At 36.8% G+C, this 26,989-nt stretch overlaps 1 protein-coding gene across 25 annotated transcripts in view; it reads left to right on the top strand.

The window, feature by feature from the left end:
- Positions 1–21,842, top strand: part of EPB41L2 (erythrocyte membrane protein band 4.1 like 2) — a 109,311-nt gene extending 87,469 nt beyond the window's left edge. For 5 of the 25 annotated variants that reach the window (XM_071436629.1, XM_071436720.1, XM_071436737.1 and 2 more), the window contains 11 exons: positions 169–231; positions 2,980–3,126; positions 4,431–4,535; positions 7,273–7,416; positions 8,389–8,442; positions 8,652–9,212; positions 11,025–11,147; positions 11,634–11,732; positions 13,792–13,872; positions 16,460–16,598; positions 20,605–21,842. In XM_071436629.1, the coding sequence (XP_071292730.1) occupies positions 169–231; positions 2,980–3,126; positions 4,431–4,535; positions 7,273–7,416; positions 8,389–8,442; positions 8,652–9,212; positions 11,025–11,147; positions 11,634–11,732; positions 13,792–13,872; positions 16,460–16,567 (1,485 nt within the window). In that variant the 3' untranslated portion in view covers positions 16,568–16,598; positions 20,605–21,842. The remainder of the gene's footprint in view (positions 1–168; positions 232–2,979; positions 3,127–4,430; positions 4,536–7,272; positions 7,417–8,388; positions 8,443–8,651; positions 9,213–11,024; positions 11,148–11,633; positions 11,733–13,791; positions 13,873–16,459; positions 16,599–20,604) is intronic. The other 20 variants (XM_071436703.1, XM_071436813.1, XM_071436819.1 and 17 more) reach the window with 14 other exon arrangements.
- The last annotated feature ends 5,147 nt before the right edge of the window (positions 21,843–26,989 follow it).

The raw sequence follows: 26,989 nt of genomic DNA on the forward strand, positions 1-26,989 counted from the left end.
TAAATTTGCTGTGGGTTTTGTCTGAGTAGTGCCTTTTCACCTCACCATTTTATTTCCTTTATTTAACTGTCTGATTGTAAGGGTCCTTTTTTATTTGCTGGTCCATTTTATGTTCTTTGTTTTGTTTTGTTTTTGTTTTCTTTTTGTTTATGTGGCTCAATTTCACAGATCAGTTCCTTGAGAGTAGACGGGGAAAATATTTATGTCAGACATAGCAATTTAATGTTGGAGGTTTGTATGTAATACAAAAAATACTCTCCATTCTCACGGGCTGCCAGGCTGCATGGGATGGGAGGTCACCTGCAGGCTGTTATGGTCACACTGCATGAAGTGCATGGGGAAAATTGGCTTGGAAATGTTGCATGTTGCCATTCTAGTTTCTGAGTTTAAACAAAACCCAAACAAATGCACAATACCCACAACCAACCCTCAGCTAGAACACTGAATGTAAATTTGTGTATTTTTGCTAACAAATGTTTTCAAGGTGGCAGCTGGGAATAATAGCCCTATTTAGATACATCAGACACATGGGTGCAATTCATAATTCTAAATGGGTTTTTGTACATTGTACCTCAATGTTTGCATATTCAGATGAGTAGAGTTTCCAGCTTTTGCCAGTTTAATCAACCTTCCTCAAATATTTTAGCTGAATAAATAGAGTTAGTAAGGGGCAAGCAGTAGAAGTATAGAAAGCTAATTCTGGTTCTGACACTGGTTTTAGGAGCATTGAAAAATGATGCAAGGATCAGATATTCAAAGGGAATGTTTGGATACCTTTGGAAATATTTGCTGGGTTTTTTCCCTTTTCAAATGGAAGTAAGTCTTGCTTCTTGAAGGTTGGTTTTCATTGCAGATGAGCAACAGCAAAGAGCTTTGAACAGTATGTTCATGTGTAGTGCATTGTCACTGAAGTAGAGATTTTTTTATTATAAGAACTTTGGTATAGATTGCTGATCTCAATTATTTTTTCCGTCACTGTAGTTATTATTAGTATCATTTAACTTGTGGTTAATAACTTTAGCTAGTAACTGAAGATATTTTAAAAAATCCTACTGCTGTCTTTATTTCATTCATCCAGATGGGGCTATAAATAATTCCCTTTGTCACAAAAACAGTTTTTAAAAAAATCATTTGTTTTGTTCAGTAATAAGAAGATGCGTGGATCGCAGTAACCCAACTAATGTTTTATGGCTTTTTGCAGCTTTTTGATAACTATTGAAACTTTGCTTGTGTATAACTTACTGAAGCACTGAAAGTGTGCATTGCATAACTGTGCTTTGATCAAGTCCAAGAAATGTGCCTTGTGTCAAGCCAAGACAGGTCTCAAAATAATGGCGGGATTGTTACGAGTTTCAGTTGTATAATAGAATGCCTTTGGCATAAAATTTTACTTCACTCAGAAAATACAAACTTTAGGGGGACATATTTTAAAGTCTCATTTGTTAGTCCAGGATGAAAAGTGGTCCTGTGACAATACAAACCTACAGAGTTGCCAGAAGGGGAGAGGTTCAAATGTTCAAAATGCATGCAGGTTTATCCACAAGGTTAGGAAATAGATGTGCAGCACCAAACCCTTACTGGGGCTGAACACGCAAGTGAAAAGAAATGAGAAACTAAGGAGTTTGGGGTGTGGGTTTTTCATGATTTAATGTGAAGTGTCTTTGCATTGCAATCACTGACAATAAAAATCCTAACCTAAATGGTAGATTTTAGAACATTCTACTAAAAAGCATTTAAAATCCTTGTAAAAAATCCAGATTCTTTACCTACATAATTATTTCTGATTACATTCTTTTGACAAAACTTCCTTAATAATTATGTCTGCATTGATAATATTTCATTTCAATCTTCAGTCTTTCAGTTCTTTACTAAAAATGGATCTGAGACTTAAACTGGAATATAACTATAGAATACTACTGAAAAAATATTCTTGTGTTAGTGAGCATAAGCAACATAGGCTTTTCTTGAGACCTGGAATGCTAGGAGGAGGACAAATGTGAAAGCAGGGTGAAATCTGCTTCTCTCACCAAATCCCAGCCATTGTATTTAGAAGACAATGAATTTATAAGAAAACTAAGCATATATATTTTTGTCTGGTTACTAGAGCAGTTACATTTTGGCATAGCTCTTGAACTTTACTTCTGCCCTGTAGCTGGTACAAAGTAAAAGAATACCTTGTAGTTATTTGATCCAAGGTGCTGCAGTTTGGCCTCAATGGTCATGAGAAAATCCAGTTCCCACTGTGGTGTCCCCTTTGGCACTGGTCTATGGAGGTGCCATTTAGATAATTTTCTTGGTACTGGCATGCACAAGAACTATTCCTACTTGTCTGTCTACTGTCAGGTTCTTAAAAGTAGAATTGGCAGGTAACAGGTTTTAAGTCTTTAAATCTGATACTTCCAGTAAGTTTAAGCCTGCATGAGAGGCACGATGATGTTGTCTCTCTGAAGCTAAGCAGGTGTTAGCTGCTTGCATATTTGGCCTTGTAGTATTGTGTTCACAGATGTAAGTATTTTTCATGGAGCTTGTAATATCAAAAAAGATGCATTTTTGTGCTCCTTGGGTTAAACGATTCTTTCTTAGAGCTGTGCAATACCCTGAAATGTTTGCATCTGTTCTTAAAAATTTTAGGTGAAAACAAACAGCTCCTGGAAATTATTGTTTCAATAATTAGTAGTGTCATGTTTTGGATGAAAGTAGATCTTTGCTAAAACCATGTACAGCATTATTTTCCTTTGCTTTAAAATATGGAAGAAACAGTGCATGAGTAAGACCTTCACTACAAAAACAAAACCAGTAAAACTTGGTCCCTTATAGTCTTAAACATTTTTATTTTGAGGCACTACAAAGGAGATCACCATTTCAGACACAAGGCACTTTTCTTGGTTTGGCTGCTTCTATTTCTTTTTTTTTTTTCCAGTTAAGTTTGCTTTTGTTGTCGTGTTTTGTCCTACTTTGTTTTATGTTGCGGGTTGCTAGGACCTGGATAAGACCCAGGACGACTTACTGAAACACCAGGCTAGCATTAGTGAGCTCAAGCGCAATTTCATGGAATCCACACCTGAACCACGCCCAAATGAGTGGGAAAAGCGGCGTATCACACCTCTGTCCCTACAGACACAAGGGGTATGTCACTGCACACACCTGTCTGCATGCCTTCCCATACAACCCTCTGTGTCATACAGCAAATGCAGTTTGTCCTTCAGGTTAACACTTTGTCTGATGTAATATTTGTTTATACTAAGTATACATTAACTTTTTTACCATTACTGTTGGACCTGACTTTGAAGAGTGGGTGGAATTTTATTCTTCTACATGAACAACTGAATTAGAAGAAAACAGTAGTGATGGCAGCATTTTCCTGTATGTTAAGGATATTTTAAAATTCATGCTGATTTGCACAGATTGATAGAAATAATTTTTCAGTGACAGTAGAACTTTTCCTTCCTTTTCTGTATATCTTTATCTCTTCATAGACAGCTTGGCAATAAATGCACACACAGTTAGTGTTTTGTTTCAGAAGGACTTGATGTGATCAGTTAATTAACAGTGTTGACTTCAGGACACATTTAATGTAGTTGCTAATATTTACCTATCTTAGGCTTTAAAAGTCTGTAAAATGAATTTATCTACTTCTCTCTACCTCTCCTTTCTGACTGAACCTTGAAACAGCAGTATGGAATACAGTTTTCTACAAATATCGCCCTCAATGCCTGTAGCAAGAAACCTAACCAAAATTCTTATGCTGTTGTGAAACTTTTAGTTCTGTTGGGTTATTAACTGTTTCTTTCATACAGTAGATGAGTACATCAGTCTTTCAAAGAAATCAGTTTGTTGTGCTGTTGTCCTTGTCTATCACCATGGTTCCCACCTTTCCTTCCTTAAATGTATTGTTGTCCTATCCCCTTAAATTCTTCAGCTTTCTTTTAGTCCACAGAAAGGTGAGCTTTCAATTAAGCAGGCCTGATGCTACAAAGTTTTTGATAATATGACATTATTTCAGTAAGATCTATAAGCTATCTGAACTGTGAGTATGTGCATACAGAGAACAACAACTGTGCATCACTTCTTTAGTTTGTTAATTTGTGGTTACTGACAAGAAATTCCTCAAATTTCTGAGTAGTACCTTAATATTTCTACCTATAGTGGTATATGCACAGGTACAAATGTTGGTCATAGGTTGAAACAGGCATTTATATAAAAGTGTTTAAGTTAATTTTTATTATATGGTTGTGTGATGATTTCTTTCTCTTGATGTTGAGGCCCCTGCAAGTTCCTTTATATCTGGTGGTTTGGTTGTTGTTTTTTTTTTTTGCTCATCTAGTATGTTCTGTCACTTCCAGATGATTTGATTTTATGTTTATGTATAGTGTATGTCTGTCTCATTGCTTGTTGATTTACACTGGCTTTATAAAATGAAAACCAAATAGAAAAAAGGAGACCACATTTTCCAAGTGAAAACACTGCCTGGGAAGGAAAAACAATGGATTACAATGCCATGGACTGCTGGAGCAAAACCAGAGGAAACCCATAAGGTGGCTGCCCTGAAACCTGCTGCTTTTCACTGTATCTGCTGTGGGCTAGCTTGGTGGCTTGGGCACTTCTTTCTTTTTCTTTTTTTTTTTTTTTTTCCCCTTGAAGGATATAATTTTTTAATGCCAATACTGAAAGGAGAATGTTGAGTTGTAAACCAGGATCTCTCTGTATATGTGCATAGATACACATATATATGAATGCCAGCAATGTTTTACTTAAACATCAAACTAATCATGAAGTTCTGAATGGCCACTGAAAAAGAAACCCAGTGTTTCACTACTGTTCAATACTGGAAAATTGCTGTATTTGATGTGTCTAGGATGACAGCAAAACATGTATTTTCATTCTATACAGAAATAATTGCTTGCAGTTATTTGACACTTCACACAAGAACTTTTGCTTTGTATGTTCACTGTGTAATGATTATTCAAATCAGTAATGCTGTATAAGCAGCTTCATTTCAAAAGCAACCTGTTCTGAAAACGTCTGCACTTCTGTACCTCTCTTTTCATTTAGGAAAAGAGGAAGGCTTTGTCCCTGATAACATCTATGCAATGAAAAGCTCTCTAACCAGTGGGACTAGTAGCAGTGTGATAGTGATGATGAGTAGCAATTGTGATGTCACTTTTTTACATCACTTTTGGTCTATTAGGTTAATGTGAAGCTGGCACATATTTCACTAACATGTACATATGACATTTGAGGAACTGTGTTTCCATCCTGAATTATTTGTTCATGGATGCCTGTTAATCCTTGCCTGTCCTTTAGGATAGCTGAATAATAGATGAGAATTATGCAGGGATACCACTGCTAATATTCTTTTTCTTCTTTTGCTTCAGCGAAAATGCTTACAAGTAATTGTCTTATTATTTTGGGTACATCTCATTTGTGTGACTATACTTCTAGATCCACCATACTCATGCAAGTGCACAGCATCTGTGACTTAATTAAACAAAAACTGACACATTGATATGTATTGCAAATAGAAGAAATATTTCTATTTTATGGATACCCAGAATATTTTTTTCTTTAATCCATCCCCCACAGCTTGTAAACAGTATTTCATGTTAGACTGTATGACTGTTTACAAGAAGAATTTGCCAGGAATTTAAACACAGGCTGATACAAAACTGATTAATTCTATCTATAAATTTAATCCTTTTTATTAAATGCTCCAGGGAACAGGGGTTACATTATCAAACAAATTGTGTGACTATGATTTTTGTTTTAAAAGACTGGAAGACTCAAAAAGTTGAAGATGGGAAAATGCTAAAAGATGGATGGTGATATGTGCCTGTCTTTAATTTTTATTTATATATATATATATATATATATATATATATATATATATATATATAAGGGGGAGCAGGGATAGAGAGAGATGCACACAGACCACCTACCACACAAAGATTTTGGTTTTCCCCTGCGGGTTTTTTGGGTTTTTTGGTATTTTTTACTGCTTTGAGGGATCAAAAAACAAAGTACCAGAGTGCAATGAAAAGAGGATCGTGAACATTTTTGCTTTTTGATGCAATCTGTTAATAGACGAATGTTTCTTGGGTGGAGTAATCTAGGGAAAGAAAGTAGGAATAAGGAATACATCCCCCTATTGGATATTCAATGTTGCATGAAGGCAGATTTAAAAACTTGCATTCCTGTTAACTCTTCTTAGCCACTATTGAAATAAACTTTGAATTTTAGTGTAGGAAAATTAAAAACCGAGTTAGGGGTTCTTTTTCTTTTCCCTTCTCTGCTCTTCTGCATGCCATTCGCGTTGTGGTGTCCGTAGAGTAGCACGGTGTAACCTCTGTCAGTTCACGCTCCCCATCACTGCTCGCACGGGGAGTCCCCAGGTTGTGTGCATGGCACCTCGGCTTTCCTCTGGCGCCTGCTTCTGGCATGGTTCTCTGCAGTGCCCTTCGGGAACGCTGAAACGTATCTCATGAAATGTTGTCAACATCTGTGTTACGTCCGTGTTATGTATTTGTATGTTGTTGGCTTTTTATTTTAACCACTTTTACTTCTAACTTTTTACCAGAGCTTGTGGAATGAAATCTGGAATAAAGAATTGTAGCTTTTTCAGACTCATGTACCCATGTGAACTTTGAAAGTCTGCTTAATGATACAGATTTCTAGCCCTACAGAAAACAGACCAGATTATGAACATATGCTTTAAAGCAATGTGTCACCTTTCATGTATGTTTGAGAGATACAAGTTTTCCCACTGAAATGGGAAAGGCTTTTTGAAAACAGATTTTTAATCAACATGAATTCGCTTAGGATATTTAAGTATTTTTTAAAAATATATATATATAAAATTTATCATAATGAAGTAAGAAATATTTTAACATTTCAGCGCTGTGGGTATGTATTCTAAGCAAATATGTCTGACAGCCCTAGAGCTCTGATCCAGCTGGGCTTTAGAAGGTATCAGAAATGGATTTTAAAAGGGAAAAAACTCCCAGTAGTAAATACGGAGTTACCAGCTAAGTAAACTGCGCTGTTTGGGAAGTCCGTGTAAGTGTCGGTATGTAAATGTCGATGTGTTCCGTTCGCACGGTGTGTTGTGCGCGCTGGAGGCGCAGCCCCAGCTGCGCTGTGTCCCCGCTGTCCGTGCCCCTGCTCCTGCCGTGCCTGTGTCACGTCTCTCTCTTGCCAAACCTCTCCCTCTGTAGGTGGCTGCCGCTCCGTCCGCCGCTGTCTAATTCTTTCCTTTCCCTTCTCTGACCCGTCTAGAGCCTGGAAGAGGAGATAACCTCCATTTTGTTTAGTAAGGAGCGCTTCGGCGCCGGCACCAGCGGGCCCTTCGCCGCCGCCAGCCCGGGGCCAGCAGAGGGCGCTGCGGGGGAGCAGACGGGCGCCGCCGCGCCGGGGCCCCAGGTGCTGCTCGGGCGCGGGGCCGGGGCCCGCCGGGGACGGGACGGATCCCGCCGGGACAGGGACAGGCGCAGGGACAGGTCCGGGCTGCTCCCGACCGTCCCGGCCTGCCTTAGAGCGGCGTGCCTGCCTCAGAGCGTAGCTCTGCATCTGCAGCGCGCCAGAAGCAGGGAGGAATCAGTGCTTGGCTAAGCTTACGCTCCGTAGGTGCTGCGCTAGGTAAACAGCCATAAAAGCTAGCATTAAGTCACAGATGGTGTGTTGGTTTTTGTATTCCTTTCATTTGAGCTCTTAATTTTGCTGCAGACTGTTCACTAAATGTATGTTCAATTAAAAAAACCTGACACTCTAATACATCATTTACTGCAGGCTTTCAGATAGCTGTCATTATTTTGTTATGGAACAAATACTAGTAAAGCTGCTTTAATATCATCCTTTTGGCTCCAAACCAAATTCTTATAGGACCTTCTTTTGTAATCATATCTTGCTATTCTGACAACATACTACCCTAAGCAGTCTTCCTCTCATTATCTATTAAGTTGCATAAAGTAATAGACCAAAGACAAACAAACTAATAAAACCTCGCAGTAATGCCCTTTTGCTGTTTTTTAAATTATGGCAAACTGGTAGTAGAGCATTATTTTTTCTGATTACTTTTGTTTAATATTATTTATTCTTAATTCCTGATTTAACTGAGAGAAATAACTGCCTTGGTAACATCACTGGCTAGTACATTCATGCTTTTTATTTTCAGGCTTTCATAATTCAATTCTTACACCCATAATAATTTCCATAATTCTTACCTACTTTTGATTGAATATTTAGATGAAGTGGGCAACTAGCATCTTGCAGTGAATATGTAGCATCTCTCTAGTATCACGTGTACGCATTCTTAAAAGCTTGCTTGGAGGATGTTGCACTGTTGAAAAGGGTTATGCATTGATTCTTGTCCTCTGATTGCTTTTTGTTTCACAGAGACATGCTTCCAGAGCAGAAGGGCCTTGTACTGGAGTCAGCGATGCTGATAAGGTTCTGCAGATTTTTTCCATGACTAAATTTGGCTCTAACTCTTCCAATCCATCTTCATTCTTTCCTTCCTTCTTTTTTTCAGTTAACCATCACAATCATCTTTTGTCTTCCATATGACATGAACCAGCTATTGGCTAATTTTATTTTCATCGTTTTAATTTATTCATATACTCTTCTTTTGTTTATCCTCATCCATGTTTTTTGTGCAGAGTTCACATGAGACTCTGGACATAGTGGAGGAGAAGAAGCAGGCAGAGTTTGGGATAGAAGAAACACTAGTCGTAGACGAAACCAACAAAGGGAAAATGCAAGTTGCCACTGATGCTGGGGAGACATGTAAGGTGGAGCACGTGTCAAAAAAGGACTCTTCATCATTGCCATCAGATAGTAGCAGCAGCAGCAGTAGTAGTGAGAGTGAGGATGAAGAGGTGGGAGAATACCATCCACATCATAGGGCAATTGAGGAAGTCATCAGGGAAGAACAGGAAGAAGAGGAAGACATGAAAAGGAAAGAACACGAAGAAAATACGCAGCATGTGGAAGCCATACCAGAAGGCAGTAAACTAAATGTACCAGTTGAGCACACACAAGTTACAGCTGAAGATTTGGTCCAGGAAAATACAGTTACTGTAGCTACAGAAGAGAAGAATTTGTCAGAGCAAATTAAGCAAGATGTAGGTGAAGAAAAAGAGGAGGAACAGCTGAAACTCAATGGAGATGTGTCTCATGTTGACATTGATGTTGCACCACAATTAATTTGTTGTTCTGAGGTAAATGGTAGAACAGTATGACAACTAGATTTAAGCAGAGATATTTCTTGGGGTGAAAATATACCTGCCTTTCTTCTTCTCCTATTCCTCCACGTCTTCTGGCATCCAACAAGATTCAGATCATTTGGAAGGGGAAACCATTGATGAGCAGTGAAATTCTGTCTCCTTCAGTTATGGTTTCTGACTTTTTGCTAGAACTGAGTGAAAATCACCAGTAAAGGCAAACCTTCCGAAGACTGAGATCTCTTTTTTTAATCTCCTCCGTATTTTATATGCACATACATAATGTGTATTTATTATTTACGTGTTTCCAGTGTTTAAGTCTTGTCTTGTCTATTTGTCAACTGTTTTTGACAAGTCCATGACATATAATTGTGATTGGAAAACTATTGCAAATTGAAATTAGAAAGCACCTGTCAGAAATTTTTGTTTCTTTTTTCCGCGTATTCTCTGACTACTTTTCTTGCCTTTTTTTCCCCTCCTTCAATAAAACAGTATGGATTTGTAGGTTAGAATGTGTATGGCTAGAAATTGCAGAGGTGAGAGCACTGCACTGTTAAGTGAGGAGGCTCGTATCACAATGTTTCTGTGAAGTCTTCTAGTGCAGTAGATACTTAGGAAGCATGCATGAGTTCCTGTCACAACCACTTGTTTTAAGCCAAACAAGGCTGAAGAGTTCATTACTGGGCAAGTGATAAAGAAGCAGAAAGGGAAAAAATGAAAGTCAGGCATGTATGTCTTTACAAATTTGTCATGATCTTCTGCTCAGTTTTTCACCAGTTTGGTGAGTTTTTTTGTAGTTCTCTACCTGCTTGTTCTTGCAATGGTGACAAAATTTTTTTTCTTCACTTTTTTAATTGAAACAACTCACATTCTTTCTTTTGTTGTCTTTTGCATACATAGCTGTTCTGATTAGTTTATCAGACTTTTAAAATTTACAAGTTCCCACACTTCCTAAAAGCGTAGATAGTTTGGAGAAAGGGGAAGAAGGGCTGCTGTGTGTGCAAGCATGAAAGGGTGTTTGGGTTTTTTTCCCTGGGATTTTACCCTATGTGTATTCAAAATCAATATAAGATAGAGGCTGCTGATGCATCTAGAAAAATATCAAAAGGCTTTAGTTCTTAAATCTAATGAAAATATGCTTCAATAAGTAATGAGTTCACTAGCTTACAGACCCCAGGTTAATTGCTTTGTTTGTGATATTGCAGAGAGCACCACTAGTTTAAATTGGTGAAGTAGCATTTTAGAATCTTTGTCAAAAGAAGTCATTGACTTAGAGAAAAATTTAGACTGCTTAAAATCCAGTTTGCAAAAGCTTTTCTTTTCCAGAAGTAATACATATTAAAAAGTTAAACTTTTATGGAATTTCTAGTCCTGATTTGCAGACTGAGGAGTGATAGGTATTTTCCCAGGTTAGTTCTAATACAAAGTTTATCTGTCTGATCTAGCTGTCAATTTCTTTATGCAAACTAAGATTTTTATTTTTTTATTAGTGATGCTTTTACACATTTTTAGTACATGTGTTGCAGCTTTGTTTTAGCAATTGCTCTTTGGTACTTACTGTTGGCTGAAACACTGAACTTTGACAAGGTTACTAGAAGATTAGATTTTCCTAGAATGTTATGGATATCCCAGAGGGCTGATGTATTAATCTTCATTTCATTTTGCTTATTTATTGCATGCTTTTGTATGGGAAGTCAGTCAAATATTTATCTTTCTGTTATGCTTTTCTTGAGCTTTTTGTGTTTTCTTGGTCCACTTTACAAATCTTCTTCTGTCTTTTGAATTGATTGTTTATTTCTTGCATCACAGCCTCCAGTAGTGAAAACAGAGATGGTAACCATTTCAGATGCCACACAGAGAACTGAAATCTCCACTAAAGAAATTCCAATTGTTCAAACAGAAACTAAAACTATCACATATGAATCTTCACAGGTATGGTGATGGGTTTGTTTGCAATCCTCTTTTTATTACAGTTATGTAGATCAACATAGATAATGTCCAGAAATGCTTTTCAAAAACGTATAGTTTTTTCCTAGCAGATAAGATTATACTTTGGCTATGAATTAGATAAGTGCAATGTTACAAAACCATATTACTTAAGAAGTTTTAATTTTATTATTCTGTATAAAGACTTAGTTGCTGACTACAAAAGTATAACTCACTTTAATCTAGTTTTGGAAACTTGATTAAAATGTCTCATTTCTCCTGAAAGGAACACATAAACTGTGAGCATGAATTCTCCACAGGAATGGGCCATAATAATAGCCTGACCTGACTCTGCAAACTTGGCTGGCTTCTATTTAGATTTCAGTTCTAGCTGAATTAAGGAATGTGTTTAGTGGGAAAACTGGTCTTTTTTCCTGTGAAAACAAAATTTTTTAAATGCCAATATACAATGATACTTTTTTTTTTTTATAGCTTGATGGAAATGCTGCTGGTGACAGTGGTGTGCTCGTGAGTGCCCAGACAATTACATCAGAGTCCATTTCTACTACCACAACTACACACATCACAAAGGTAAATTATATTTCATGTCTTAATTAAAAAAAAGACACCGGACCCTCAAAATACAATTTTGCATGAAGTTTCTTGTATATCTGCTAATTAATTGAGGAGAACTAACCTGAAATGGAAGGGATTCATTCCAGGCATGTGTGAGAATTAAATCTTTCTGTACAGGTTTTGAAGACAGAAGTCCTAATCAATAAGCAGGAATTGCTGGGAATAGGACATGTAGAGGAGGAAAAATATGATTAGTGGCTTTTCAGTAGTTCATATAGGCTTTATTTTAGCATTGGACAAATGAGTATGTAACAAAATTTTTACAGGTTCAGCCCTGTCCTCACCCACTGATATCCTACAAAATCTTTGCTAGTGTAACTAACTTGTCTGAGGTCCACAGGAGACCTGTTAATGACACTGTGATGAACTGAAACAATGTTTCGCAGACTTTGTGTTCATCATCCTTGTGCTTCTAGGTTTAGGGTATACTTAAAAACAGATTGTTCTGTCAGATTACTTTGCAAGCCTGTTTGGATGCTGAATTATTTCCTCTGCATTCCATGCTTGAAAAGGAAAGGAAAACTCAGTCTTAACAGGACATCCCATCTCCTTCATGAAAACATGAAACATGGAATGTTTCGTGCCAGAGCGTGTTAGAACTACCAAAGCATGATGATGATTGTTGTTATTGCTAAGTTATGTAAATATTTGTCAAATTTTAGGCCTAAATAACACAGTTTTCAACTCCTATTTGAACTCTTAGCATATTTACTAAGGAACTTATAGAAGGCATTATTTAGGGTAAAGAAAAATGGAAGAGGGAAACAAAGTGTGAATTCAGGATTCTCTCCCCCCCTCCAAGATACAGAAGTTTTACAACATGACAGAATTGAATAATAATTCACTTCTCACTGGATATATTTTCTAAAGATTAAAATATTCTGAAGATTGAAAGTCATATGCACAAAACAATAGTGAAGAATAATGTTGGAAAGTGAGTCACATGAAATAAAGTAAGCTTGGAATTAAAAATACATATGTTAAAAATACATTTGTTATAAAGACTAGCCAAAAGATCCTTTTCAGACTCCTGCTCCTTTTGGGAATCATTAAGGCATTACCATTTTAGGAAAAAATCTTTCTTCAATGAATTGAATCACAGTTTTGACTGGAAGTGTACATTTTCTTGTCAAGTTCAGTTGTCAAATAGTCTTGCTTCTTGGAAGTAACAATTAAAGAAAATGGTTTCTGTCTTGTCTTCTACTGAAAAATTACTGGAATTACCATGATGCAGCAGATCCTTATGTTTTTTGAATTGATGATAAACAGTCAGTAACAAGATTGTTTGATTTTCTAAGCTGACTTTATTTTATATTGCACACTGTGCATTACTGATAAAGGGACCTTCCAAAATAGTTTTAATATTCTAATGGTGTTCCTAACAGAGTCATCTTGGCTCTTCCCTGGTCAGTGTAGTTTATTCTTTTCTCATACTCAGGCTGATTTAAAAGGCAAATAATGTTATTTCTGTGAGAATGTTTTTATAAGCTGAGGTGTTTGAATCATATAATCACTTCTTCAGAATAAGAAGTGAAGAATAAAAGCACAAAACTCAGCAGTGTGAAATATGTTGAAAATATCTGATGAAGGTCCTTGAATGACAGAACTGAAAACCAGATCATCTTTGTATTTAATGGTATAGGATTATGACTATGGAAAGGCCCATGATAGATGGGTTGAAATAAAAGAAGACTCTTGGAATTTCCATGTTGCCAGATTTATATGGCAGAAGAAGCTGAAATTACAATTTGCCAAACATGGGCTCTAGTAACAGGAGTAATTCTCATTGCTTGATTTTTATCAAGTTTCCAATTACTAGAAGGTGACCAACTGCATAGCTGAAAAAGGAGAGGATGATTTAGCACTGAACACATTTACTACTAATTGCAAGTCAGACACAGAAATCTATTTGCTTCAATGGAACAGAAGGCTGTGCTTTGTGAAAATGCAGAATAATTACAGGGGTGTTTTTCTGTTTGGTTTTTTTTTTATTTTATTTTTCCGACATCTGTAGATGGTAAAAGGTGGTGTATCAGAAACAAGAATTGAGAAGCGCATTGTCATTACTGGAGATGCAGATATTGACCATGATGAGGTGAGTATGCAAACCTAACACTTAAAATGTGGGTTTTGTAGTCTGGTGAGATCTAGATGATGTTTCAGAAATCTGAAGTAAGAGAAAGGTAGAAAAATTGAACAAAACTATAGAGAAAGACCCTGAGACTGTTCATTGTGGCATAGTTATTAAATAGTTATGTTTTGCTATTAAGAAACCTTTTAAATATATGTGAAAGAAAAACAGCATTTGTAAATTTGCATCATAGATCATGTGAATGGGTTTTTGCTATTTTTAGAGGGATTACTTTTTTTGGAAAAGACCCAGTTTATTTAGTGCAGCTTTTGTACTGGAAGGAAAAACATTACTGAAATAATCTTATTTTGATACGCTGATCTGGATAGAGGGGAGTATCTACTGCATTGTTGCAGCAACATCTGAATGCAGCACTCATTTTGATTGAAAGCTTTGAAATGCATTAGAACATTAACTGCTTGAATTTAAATATTAAGGTTTGGCCAATATTTGTAGAATTATGTGTAACAAAAGTAATTGTTGATCTGCTGTAATTGTCTGTACCTTTTATCTCCATCAGTACTAAAGCAATATTTTACAATATCTTAGTAACTAAGGTTAAGATCACCTTCTATGTGCCAAATTAATAAGGCTGAATTTGAGCACTACACAGGAAAATAATTGAGACAAGTCAATTATCTAGTCTTTGTAGTGATGATTACACAGGGTTTTTTTAATCTAAGAAACTATAGTAACAAAGGCAACCAACAGTCATTGGTTAATGCAAATGGAAAAGCCTACCTTGCAGTGAATATATTTCTAACTTCGTGAAGGCTTCTCAAATCAATGTAACAGTTTAACTTTTGAATTGTAATATAGTGAGAATTTTCAAGGAATTTATTTTCATATTTTTATTTGTGTCCAGGAAGTGTCTTTTGGCAAGTTGAATCTCTTCTTGAAACTCATAATTAAATGACAGGGCTGCTTAGCATCAAGCATGAATGGATCTTGTTTGCCTTGACACCCATTCAGTGCACTTCAAATGTCTGGAAAGGTCACAAAACAGCTTTAATATACCAGACAATTCTCAAAGCCCTTCTTTAATTTGTGAGAAGTGAATAATGAAGTAAAAAATGAAATTATAAAAAAAGGAAGTACAAAATTCAATTTTAATTACTGAAGTTTAAAACAGCAGTGAGCAGCTTTTAAGAGATTTAAGAAATAGCTACCACTTTTCTTAAGTGAACATGAAGCTTCTTAAATGCCCAAACGACATGCTGGATGTGTTTTATTTTGTCTATTAGCTCCCTATATTACTATAATAGTTTTCAATAGGAAAACAATATTTCAGTGTTGAGTTTTAGAATATGAATGTTTTTATTGTTATTTACCAGATAGAGTCTTAGGGGTTTTTAATTGTTTATGGTTTGATTGCTAATAAACAGCAAACATCAGTATTGTACCAATACACATTATGTGTCCTGTACATATTCCCTTAGAAGGATTTCAAATTCAGTGTCACATAATAGTTAGGGTGCCTAATGCTGGTATTTTCAATCTCTCTTCAGAGTTAGTTATGTCTTCTCTCACTTAATACATGTAGCTAGCTCAGGAAATAATAGTCACTTTCCTAAATTATGATAAACCTTTTTGTTGCATTATATTTTTCTTGCTCCTTCTAGTATTTTGGGAGGGGTTAGTTGCATTTGGTACTAAGGTGAACAGGTGAACTGTTGCTTCTGAATACCTTCCCATGTCTTCTGTTTTTTTCCTTGTGTTAGGTTCCATCAGTAATACAGCTCACTGAAATAAGATGTGTAGTAAGATGTGGGCAAGAAAGAGAAAGCCTCAGGTGCTATTTCACCTGTGATGATTCAGAGTGTGCTCTTATGTGGTTGACTATGATGTAGAATGAAATATTACATTTCAGTTGGAAGGGACTTATGATGGCCATCTGATTCAACTGGGTATATTGGTACATCTCTTAAGTGATAAAATTTATTAAAATGGGGAGGGATTTTAAGCAACTGAATGATATTTGCATTTACACTTCCCTGAATTAAGCTAGAGAAATTTCTCTTAAACTAATACAAGGAGAAAAATGGGATTCTTGTGCTGAGAAATTTGTTATGATCTTATTCCAGAGTTTCAGTACCACACTTAGTGTACATTCCAAAGTATCTTTCTGTTTTGTTCAGGAAACTGAAGGGCACTCTTGTTTTTCTTTACTATCTTAAACTCTTGTTAAGGGGTATTTTTTAGATCCTTTGCAGAAATTCAAAAAGTTCTGGGATATAGAAATACTTTTTTTTTTACATAAGATGAGCTAGAAAATTATCTTATAACTTTATGGCTACTTGGTTGCTTGTTACTTCCTGGAAATCTTGGTAAATTTTTAATATGGTGGGGTGTTTTTTTCTTTATTTTGGGTTTTCTGTTTTGGGAATTGGTTTGGTTTGGGGGTTGGTTTTTTTACCTTTGATGTCTAGTTCAGGGATTTACAGTTCTGAGAAATTATAACCAAATTTTCCAAAGGTACTCTCCCATTCTCTGGCCCCACGTGCATGTCCTCTTGACTTTGTTAAGTTCCATGTTTCAAATACATTTGCAGGCCCTAGCACAGGCAATCAAAGAAGCCAAAGAACAGCACCCTGACATGTCTGTGACGAGAGTGGTGGTGCACAAAGAAACTGAACTTGCTGAGGAAGATGAAGACTAAAATCAAAAATGCTCTTGAGCAAATAATTCAGGTAAGCTTTAATGTAGACAATTAACACAGGAAAATGTGGCATCAGTTTGCTGTTCCATTCGTGTCTTTTCAGCTGAAAAATATGGGGCATCTTTAAGATAGGGATTCCCAGAAGGGTGAGTTGAAACAGGTGCTAATAGAAGACTATTAGTATAAGAATTTTTATCTTTATCAGGTCTACTATGGCATTAATTTCAGTTGCAAATGTTTCTATACGTGTCTCCCAGTTTTGTAACCATACTCTCACAGCATTTTCTGCGTTGTCTGGTCAAGTTGTTACAGTTTATATTGAAGTGGGTTTGGGCTATTTATGCAAAATATGAAGGATGTGTCACACTTTTCTGTTTATCTGCACAGTTATAGTTCTTGCCTAACATCTTGCTTGTTAAGTGGGAACTCTGTGTAGTTTTCAGTAGTGAAAGGACACACTTGGACATTTCAGTTTAGTCAGATAATCCTTAATCCTAAACACACTGAAATTTTTGGCCTTTTATCATTTTCCCAGGCAAGAAGGTAAATGTATTGGAAGCTCAAGTTTTAAAGCCTTTTATCAGTTGAAAAAGCTGTTTGAAGTCATGTTAGTTTGTTAGGCTCTCCTTTCTAGGTTGAGAAAAAAAGAAGGAAAAAAACCACAATATGGTTCTCCTTCATGTATTCAATAGAAAGAGCAGGATGAACACTGAATAAATCTGCTCTTGCACTTATTATAGACTAAAGTCTTAAAGCTCTGTAACCATTTGGGGGTGTAAAGCTTTAGGTTTCTTGTGCTTGTCATGCTGTTGGTATGAGACTAGAGCTTCAGGTGTTTTCAAAATTGATGATTTTGTTAATGGTAGATTCAGATTCAAGAAAAAGATTTTGTTAATGGATAAATGGGTATATCAGTGGGAGAGATTTATAAAGAAATGTAAAAACCAGTGGTTTAAACCTTCATTAAGAGACCTCTGATTTTTTACTGACCAGCCTCTGTATTTGGCTAGAAGAGCAATGGTGTTATTGGAGCATCTCAAGGAAAATTGTCTTAGTACAACTTCAAGCTTTTAATATGCACTTTGATCAATGTTGATGTAGGGGCAGACAGGGTAAAAGAAATACATTTTATATATTTTAAAGAAATGAGAGTAGTCATGATTCTTATTTCCCTGGTTCAGTATTTTATACAATGGTGGTTGTGGCCCGTGGACAAGAGACTTCTATGTCCTGTGCAGGCAGGTGTTCCCTTAGTTTTGAACAAAATTCTTTACCCAAGGAAAGTAGCCATTATAAATTTCAGCCTCCAGCTGTAGCAGACTTGAGCACAGCCATGAAGTGCCAGGAATATATGAAAAATGAGACACTGACTTGATTCCAAATTTGGTGTAAGCTACTACAGGGGAGGACGTTTTTCACATAATCCTGATAATCTGTCATGTTAAAAAGATCAAATTTATTGCTGTGCCTGAATTTCCTAAAAGCTGATGATATAACTGTTGAGTATCACTTCTGGGATCCAGAAGAGAAAAAATTCAAGTATCAGTTGAGAGGATATGAAGTGCATCTATTGAATGCTGTTCCATGGAGCATGACTGTTATCAAGGAATTGGACTCTTCCTGAGCTAGTCTGATCACAGATGTGTATTTTCAGCTGAAAGACATACACTAAAGCTTTAGTTTATTTAATCTACCTACAAGTGTCTCTTTTCTTAACAACTGGGTGGTAGTGAGAGTGCCTGTGTGTGGATGAGGAAGGGGAGAACTAATATCCATTGCCAGATGTTGACAGGGATATGGTCAGTTAAGAGACTGCCCGTGGTGGGGGGAGTGTTGGGGCAAGAGCTTTTCACATCTGCTTGCAGAACTCTTGGGTCTCATCACTGTACACATAACCATCCTGAGAGTTTGTCCTGAACTCCTGCTGTGTGCAGTAGAGAGCAGCAATGTTGTGTGCCATGGAGAACATGAGGATGAGTAGGGTGGCCTGCCCTCTGCCTGCAGACAGGAAGTTTACCCAGCTTCTCTGTCAAAATGGTTCCAATTCCCTTCCTGACTTCACACACATTGTGCTAGAACTGCAATGTTTGTTTTGGTCATGTGTGGTCAGACAGTATTTTCTGGCTAGTTTTTCCTCTGAGCTTCCCAGCATGTAAATTTACATAACTTTTCAGGATGTAAAACACAGTAGAACTGAGTTTGGGCTGCCTCCAGAAAATTTCTTCACATTTGGTCAGATTATTCTGTGTTAGAAAAAGAAATTAATATTTTTTTTTCATAAATGTACAAACCAGGAGAAAACATGAGTCACGTTCTGAAGTGCTAGATGAGGACTCACTGGATATTCATGTTGTAGCATTAATACTTCTAAAAATTATTTTCACATTAGATAATGCTAGAAACTAAAAATAACACTGGAGGTGGGGTTGCTTGTGAGGGAGAGTTGGGGAAAAGCACCAAAAATAAGAAACACTGCACAAATGTCTGTTTTTTCATTGTACCTTTATTTCAGCATTCAGTTGGGTTTGTTTCATGCCTTTGTTGCTTAGTGACACTGAAAATTAGTATAACAAGTATGCTCCAGTTTGGGTTTAAAAGCAGAGGGGAGGACAGGGAACTGTACTGAACTGTGAGATAGGGGGGTGTTGATGAGTCCCCACATCACATAAATGTTCTAGAAGGCTTGGAAAAATGCACATCAGTTTGTGAGAGCTGTTTGCAGTAAGGAGAATGCCTGTGCTTTGGGTGATTTCATTGGTCCCTTGGTACACAGCAACATTAAACATGCACACTCAAACCACCCCTTGCATATTTTCAGCACTTCCATCGCAGGATCTAAGGTAGAAAGATACACTGAGACAGCAGAACAGATGGTTTGGATTTGCAGGGTTTTACTAGTCTGTGTGTGCTACCATTACATTTTGAATTCATTATTAATCAGTGTGAATTTAAAGGTCTTGCAGGCAGGGATTGCCTCTTCTCTTACATGTGTGTAGAATATGCAAGGTTCTTCATGTTACCTTAATCTTGAATCAGTGTTCAACACAATCTATCCCATAGAAGTAATTACATCTTTTTAGAGGGGACTGGATCATGGGAGGAAAAAATTATTTTGGCAGGTTTGCACCACGTTTCTACATTAGTGACCAGCTGCAAAGTTGATTCTGTTCCTTCATCAAATATTTAACTACTTTATAAAAATTTTATTTGGGGAAAAAAGCATCCAAAGAATTCCTTCCATTGTCTGAGGGGCTTTTTTTTTTTTTTTTTTTTGCATTTTTGAGAAACATAGACATTGTGGAATGGTTGTTTGCAAAGGACTGGAGTGTGTCAGTTGTTCTTGTCTGAGTTTGTCAATTGCTTTACAGGTTCCTGGTCTTCAATGCTTGTGAGAGAATAAAAGAGGACATTTCTCCATGCTACTTTTGTGTCAGACCTGGAGACTTGTTTGACTGATGCCTTTCAGTTAAACTTTAGGGGGAAAATTTAGTCATCTAAACAAAAGAAAGCCACCTGAAGTGCCTTGACTATCTGTCAAGAGCCTTTTGCTCTCCTGTGCTAAGCCAATGGAGTCATGCAATGAATTTTGCATAGTTGTTTCTGAGGCAATGAAAGCTCTGACAACTACAGCAGTATTCTTTGTGTAGACTTGTTTTCTCTAATAAAAGATACTGCATTCTGATTCTGAAGGATTACTGAATTGAACAAGTACCTTCCTTTTTTTTATGTTTAGGTTGTGGATTAAAATTTTCAGTAAACTGAAAAGGGGTTGCAATTAAAATAACATGAGAATTTTGGGAAGAGAAGAAATGCTCTAAAGCAGGATGAGTACTTTGAAAAAGTGTAGTACTGTATGCCTAATGACTGAAGGGGGTTTTGGTCAATGCAACATTTTTTAAATTAAATAACCTTCCCTTCTTGTAAAAAAAAAACAAAGAACCCTGCATTGAGAAAGTTACTTTCTGATTCTGATGTGACACTGACATAGTATCTGTTAGAACTGCTTATGTAACCTTCCATATCATTTTTTCTTCCAGAAATCTAAATGTCACTGACCACGAAGAATTGTAGTCATTCCAAGTCATCATGACTCCACTGAATCCACCAGGCCTAGCAACAATGACCAGATGTTCAAGACTTAAATGCCAATACCAAACTCCTTTTAACATCTTTGGTCTATATTCCCTTACAGTCTTTCTTGTTTATTTTTATAACCACTTCTTAACAATCTTAGAGTTTTGGTTTTTTTTAATGAAGTTCTAGAGGGTATGATCTTCTTTTGCACAAATACTTGTATTTTTGAAACTGATTCTTAATTATATGAAAGTGAACAAAAGAAGTCTGGAAATCCTTGTTCACTGGAGTAGGTGATAATTGTGCAGGAAGGAGGATCTTTACTAATTTAGATATAGTTTTTTTCAGATATCTCAAGTGAAATCTCTTACTGGAGTAATTTACAGAATTTTTTTCAGATTATTCAGGTAAATATATGATATCACATAATGAAGTTTTTTATAAAAATAAAACATTTGCTAAAATTTGAAAAAATATATTTCTTTGGATAAATTTTATACTGGTATCTCTGTAACTCTTTCTTTTCCAAGGTTCTCCTCTCTGCGGAGCAGAGATGGTGTGGAAGTCTGTAGAGGAGAAGGAGTTGCAGACAGATTTCTTCTGACTGAGCACTGTGTTCTTTTTGCACTTTGGTGCCAATGCTCAACTTTTTGCAGACTTTTTGCTGTCTGCAGCATTCCAGATAAGGAAAGAAGGAAGAACAAAATATCTTTCTCTTTTTCCAACAAGAGATGATCTAGGCAGCTTAAAACCGTAGTGCTTTCTTTTCTTACTGTGTCCCAATTTCAGTACTTCCATTGTTTGGATACATGTGTAGAATGCTCGCTTGCTATTAAACCTCACTGTGTCTCCATGTTAGAACTGACATTTCTGTTACAGAGAAGGTATATGTTTCACATGCTTCCTCTAATGGTTAATGCAGGTTTTTAGGCTACTGAATAAAAGATGTAAGATGAACTCCACTCATAAAGTAGTACGAGAGTACCATCAGTTGAGACTGCCATGGCAAAAACCTGTTAATTATATTGGGGTTTATTTTTAATTTGTTCTTGATGGGGGTTGTTTGTTTGGGGTTTTTTTTTGCTGTTTACTCTGTGTATAGTTAAAATGCCAAATTAGATTTATAGTGGCTTAAAGTTGTATTAAGTGATATTTTGCTTTCTGTAATTCTGTTATAAAATAAAGTTGTTTATTCTCTGTATGACTTTTGGGACTCAGACATAAGCTTGGAGGATATTTGAAGTGAGCAGATTACTTCTAAGAACTGCAATTCTTAAGGTCACAGAACCTTAAAAAACAGGGATTAGTGCAAGTGGTCTGCAGGGCTGCTAGAAGGGTGGCACAATTACCTGGTAAGTACCAGTGTTTTTTTAACATCTTCCCATAAACTCCTGATTTCTATATTAAAAGAAGAAATCCTCAGCTGCCAAAACAGAGGAGATTTGAACATCACACTGGAAGCTGAAATGCCCCCCAGTCCACAAGTGGTTCTGCTGAGTTCATTGAGATAGGATTTACTGTGGTTTTCAGATAACAAAACAAATCATAAAACTTCTCACTACATTCTCCTTCACTTCTGAGCAGTGTATTTTTGGTGCTATTCTCAGTTTAGACGGCTGCCATCTGTCAGCACACTTGTGTAGCAGAAGTTCTCGTTGGCTTTGGCTCTGCGTCGTTTGGATAACGTATGACAACAGTAACAGAGATGCTAATTTCTGTACGTATGTAGTCATTCTAAACTGCATTCACATTACCTGGGGAATTTGCAGGTAACAGTCTTACCTGCTTTCCTTCAAAGCCAGAGATATTCTGCTTTTCAAAAAGGGGAGGAGAACCCCATCCAGCTTGATAACACTGCCACAACGCTGCGTGAGTAGGGTGGTTGTCAAAGAAGTGGCAAGTTTGGGATATGTAAATGTAGGTCAACATGAATACACATGCATTTAGAAGGATTTCTCAGTGGATTTTTCCTACAAAAGTGTAAGAAAAGCTATGTAAAAATCTTTAAGGTATTTTTGATATGGTGTAGTATTAGTTGCAGATCTCATTTGGTGGGTGGACAGCACGTTGCTTGAATTCATTGATTTTGGATTGGTCTGATTAGTTAGACAGTAGATCAATATTGGTTTAATTGCACTTGTATTTCATCCTTAAAACTGCAAATATAATATTCTTGCAACAATATTATTTTCACTGAGATATGTCTTTCTTCAAATACTAATAGAACCTTTTGTCAGTGAAAAATTAATAGTATTTTCAGGTCAGCATAGCTGTCACTTGCATTGATTAAATATGTACTAATTAAACAGCCATTGTCATACAGAAAAATCTAAGCCCTAAGTGTGATCAGTCATAAAAATAGTCAAGGTTTACAGATTCAGGTTGTATGTAATTATTCAAATTATCTGGAATATTGTGCAATTCTGAAGTCTCATTATTACCTTTTTATATATAATATACCTACAGCAAAAACTACAACATGCAAAAAAAGAAATTGTTCTCAAGGCACTTCACAAACCAGCTTTATAATACATGGGTAATTTCAAATACAATTACAGCAATTAATTCTGCTTAAATACTTTGAAAATTGAGTCATATGGGTCTTACAAAAAAACCACTTAATACATCTTCATTTTTAATAATGATAACCTCAGGGTTCATAATAAATGTTGGACTCGTTCTACAGATCATTTCTCAGATAAAGCTTTTGTAAATGGCAGATATGTAGCTCCAATGAAAAACTTTAAAAAAAGGTTTATTGCTCAAAGCAATGAGGAACTATAGTACAAAGTGTTTCTTGAAGTATTCTTCTATTTGACAGTCCAGCTGAATAGTAACTTTTAATTGGGCCACAGAAGACATTAAACAGATGGAATAAAATATTGACTACACCTCTGGAAGATTTGAAACTTTTGATTTTCAGGCTGCTCAGTTGTTTGGGGCTTTCATACTGCATTTGAAAAAAGAGCAGTAATATTAATACAAATTACAAGCATTGGAAATGTTGTGATAATTCCTGTAGTGTTAAAATATTCTGTTTGGTTTGAGGCAAATCCTACCAGAGTTTTTGAAGGTAAGTCTGTATGAATGTCTCTGCTGGGCCAGGCTAAGTGACTAGCTGTCCCAGATCTCTGTCTCTGAGGCTACTGGTATTTGCCTTGGGGTGTGTGTAACTATGATTGCTATATTAGAAAGTAGCACTTTCCCAAATATTCTTCCAGCCTTGAGCGATTTTCGAATACGTGCTGGTGTATCAGTCTTTATCAGTATTTCTCTGCCTCTGGATTTTTAGCTAATTGCTTTTAAAAAATTTCCTCTGGCAGGCATTTTAACCCTTCTGTGTGTCTTAAGGAAAAAAGAACCAAAAGCACTTTTTGTGTCTTTTCAACCTGCCCCTGCTCTAGCATCCTTGGACAACATCACTGCAGACTTTGGAACAGACACCTATCAATCACTCTCTTCAGTCATTCCCCAGCCAAAAGTGCTTTCTCAATTCTTTGTCACTTTACCATCTCTCTCAGTACCTTTCCAGCTTAAATGTTGAGACCTGAAATTCTGTTCTGGGAAGCGAAAGGGGAGCAGTCATAGGCAGGAAGGTTTTAAACATGCTTACTGGTTGTAGGTGGAGTAGAGTCTAACTTCACATTATTGCTAGAGACAGGAAGAGAGAGGACTCTTCAGTGACAGCAGTAATTGAAGATAAGTTATTTTCTTGCAGTTACTCTCCATATATGTTTAGAGAGTACAGTTTATCTAGACAAAGATGTTGTTCTGTGGTGTTGCTTAAATATGTATTTTCCCTTTTTGAAGGAGTTGTATGGTGTGTTTTATGCTGGTAGCATGAAAACATATTTCTTGACACTTTTCAGTAATGGAACTGAAAACAACAAGGCCTGAGAATTTTCATTGCATGTTACTAAATTGTGAATGTCAGATCCTCCTACATGTTAGCAGTTACAGCTCACTAAGCAGTTCTGTCAGAGGCACAGAGTCTATGTATATAGTATTATTTTTGGTATCCATACCACTATTTTACAATGAAGTGCCGTTTAAGAGTGTTACCACTTCTTGACATTTCAAATCTCCCCATTCTCAGGCACACTGTGGAATTAACAAAATCAATTTTCATTCTGCATTTTTTACATGTGGTCCTGTCCAATCTTTTCTTGGGCAGTGAGAGAGTGAGTATTTGGGATTCTGTGTGTTAGAATTCCTTTAGCATCTGATCAATATCCCAGGTCACTGCTTTAAGAAGGCAGTGTCCTTCTTAAATGTAGAAAGTAAATTCTTTGCAGCAGCTGTCTCAACTTCCTTGCAAAAGATTGTTTCCATTTCCAATCAATTCCCTCTTCACCTGTGCAATGTATTCTGTGTTATTTGCACAGATATAAACCAGTGTGATGAATTATGTCTTTTTTAATTTGGGTAGTATTAAAATGGGGGAGAGTGTGTAAAGGTACTTGCTGTTTAAATTCCTTTTTTCTCCACAGACTTTGATAAATTACAGTGGTTTTTTAAACCTGTGATCATGGTCCTATTAAGTATTTCTATAAAATTATTCCAAGGAGTTCTTAAAAGTCTATGAGAACTGAAACGGTGCAAACCACACATAATCTCAGAAAAGGCATTATCCACTCTCACAGGATGAGTAATGATAAATAGCTTTATTGAAAGGTCATTGCAGACAACAATCATTAGAAGACAGAGACAGTAAACACTGAGGACAGTAATGATAGTCACTTCTCATTCCTTGCCAGTTAGGGTTTAAACTTTGAGAGTCAGAATCAGAGAAGCTAACAGCCAGTAGTACTTGCAAACTATTTGAGTTGCATTGCTGTGGGCCATCTGCAACAGGCAATCTGAGATGCACTTAAAACTCTGCATCTACAGTGACAGGGGAGCAGGAAGGAAGATTTTTTTTTTTAAAAATGCATGTCAATTTACACACAAAACACATAACTCCATGGTTCTGCAGTTTATTTGCAAAAGTCATCCATTTAATTTGTCCTTAAAGGAGAGTAATAGCTGTTTTACAGAATGCTAACTAAATCTTTCCATGGTTTCAAAATTCAGCATTTTTGGTCAGCAGAGAGAAACCCTTTTGTTTCCCGCTGCTGTTACATTTTGCTTCCAAATTCTGTGGAAAGAATACTTTACAAAACCTACAATCTTTCCTGAAGTGTACAAGCTAATAAATGTCAGTTCCCCTTCAAAACCCTTTTCAATTTCCCAGATGTCAGTGCTTGATATCAGCTTGTTACTTATGCATCTTGATTTCATAAGGCTGCCTGCCTTGGATGTGCCAGCTCAGCTCTCTCAGGAGCTCGTTATGTCCTTTCTCCTTGGTAGGCCAGGGAGGGGCTGGTGGGGAGGACACTGTCCCTCCCCCCAAATCCCAGGTCACTCAAGGGAACCGAGGCAGTTCATTGCAGGAGGCCTCTGCTCTTTGCTGGGCTGCTCAAAGTGCTGCTTGCAAGAACTCTGAATGGCAGCAGCTGTTTCATTAGGATGGCACAGCACTGGCTTCTCCTCTCCAGTTTTGTTTTCATGTGTGGTATTCATTTACAGCTGGTCATTGTTAAGCCTGCAGGGCTGAATACTGGGTTTAAGCTTGCTTCCTGAGATGTGAAGCTCCCTTAAATGTCCTTGAGTTCTTGTATCTGTTCTCTTTTTGTCTGGATCTCCTGGGTTTCTTCCACTGGCCACGGTGATTCATGAAGGCATTCCTAGAATCTTGTGCCATGACAATTTCCTCCTCAACTGAAAAATAATCCAAACAACACAAAAATTCCATAAGAATATGCTGATTTCTTATGGTGAGTTTTTATAAAGAAAAAGAGCTGGCTTATATTAATAAGAACTAATCTTGCTAAGGTGAAGGTGTCTAAAGTGCACACTGTTATTAGTTGGTCCATGATCCCAGAGGAAAATCTGAGTGTGAGTCTGGGGCTGTTACTATGCCCAGTGAAGTGCTAGCAGGAACTATTGACATCAGCAGAAATGCTCTGTTTTCATTTGCCTCCACAGCTTTCAATCAGAATAAAACCCTTAAACAAGAGCAAAGAGCATAGTTAGTTTACACTGGCAATTCATGTTCTGCTTTACAGAACTGTGCTGTGGGAACCTTGATCTGGCCTGATCCTCCTGATGCTGCCTGTGGTACAGACAGAGCAGAAAAATGCTTGCTGCCCACATAACTGGACATCTTCAGAACATGACTGTGCTGTTGGAGGTTTGGAGATTATTTGAAGAAGGATGGAGAAACAGAAAATAAAAAAATTAAAACCCCATAAAATACTTGTCATTGCTAATTGTTCAGAAGAAATGTAGGCTGTTTTTGTTAGATGA

This window comes from Agelaius tricolor, unplaced genomic scaffold (genome assembly GCF_023055355.1).
Source record: "Agelaius tricolor isolate 1412-34295 unplaced genomic scaffold, bAgeTri1.0.p SCAF_1, whole genome shotgun sequence".
In the NCBI taxonomy this organism is placed as follows: domain Eukaryota; kingdom Metazoa; phylum Chordata; class Aves; order Passeriformes; family Icteridae; genus Agelaius; species Agelaius tricolor.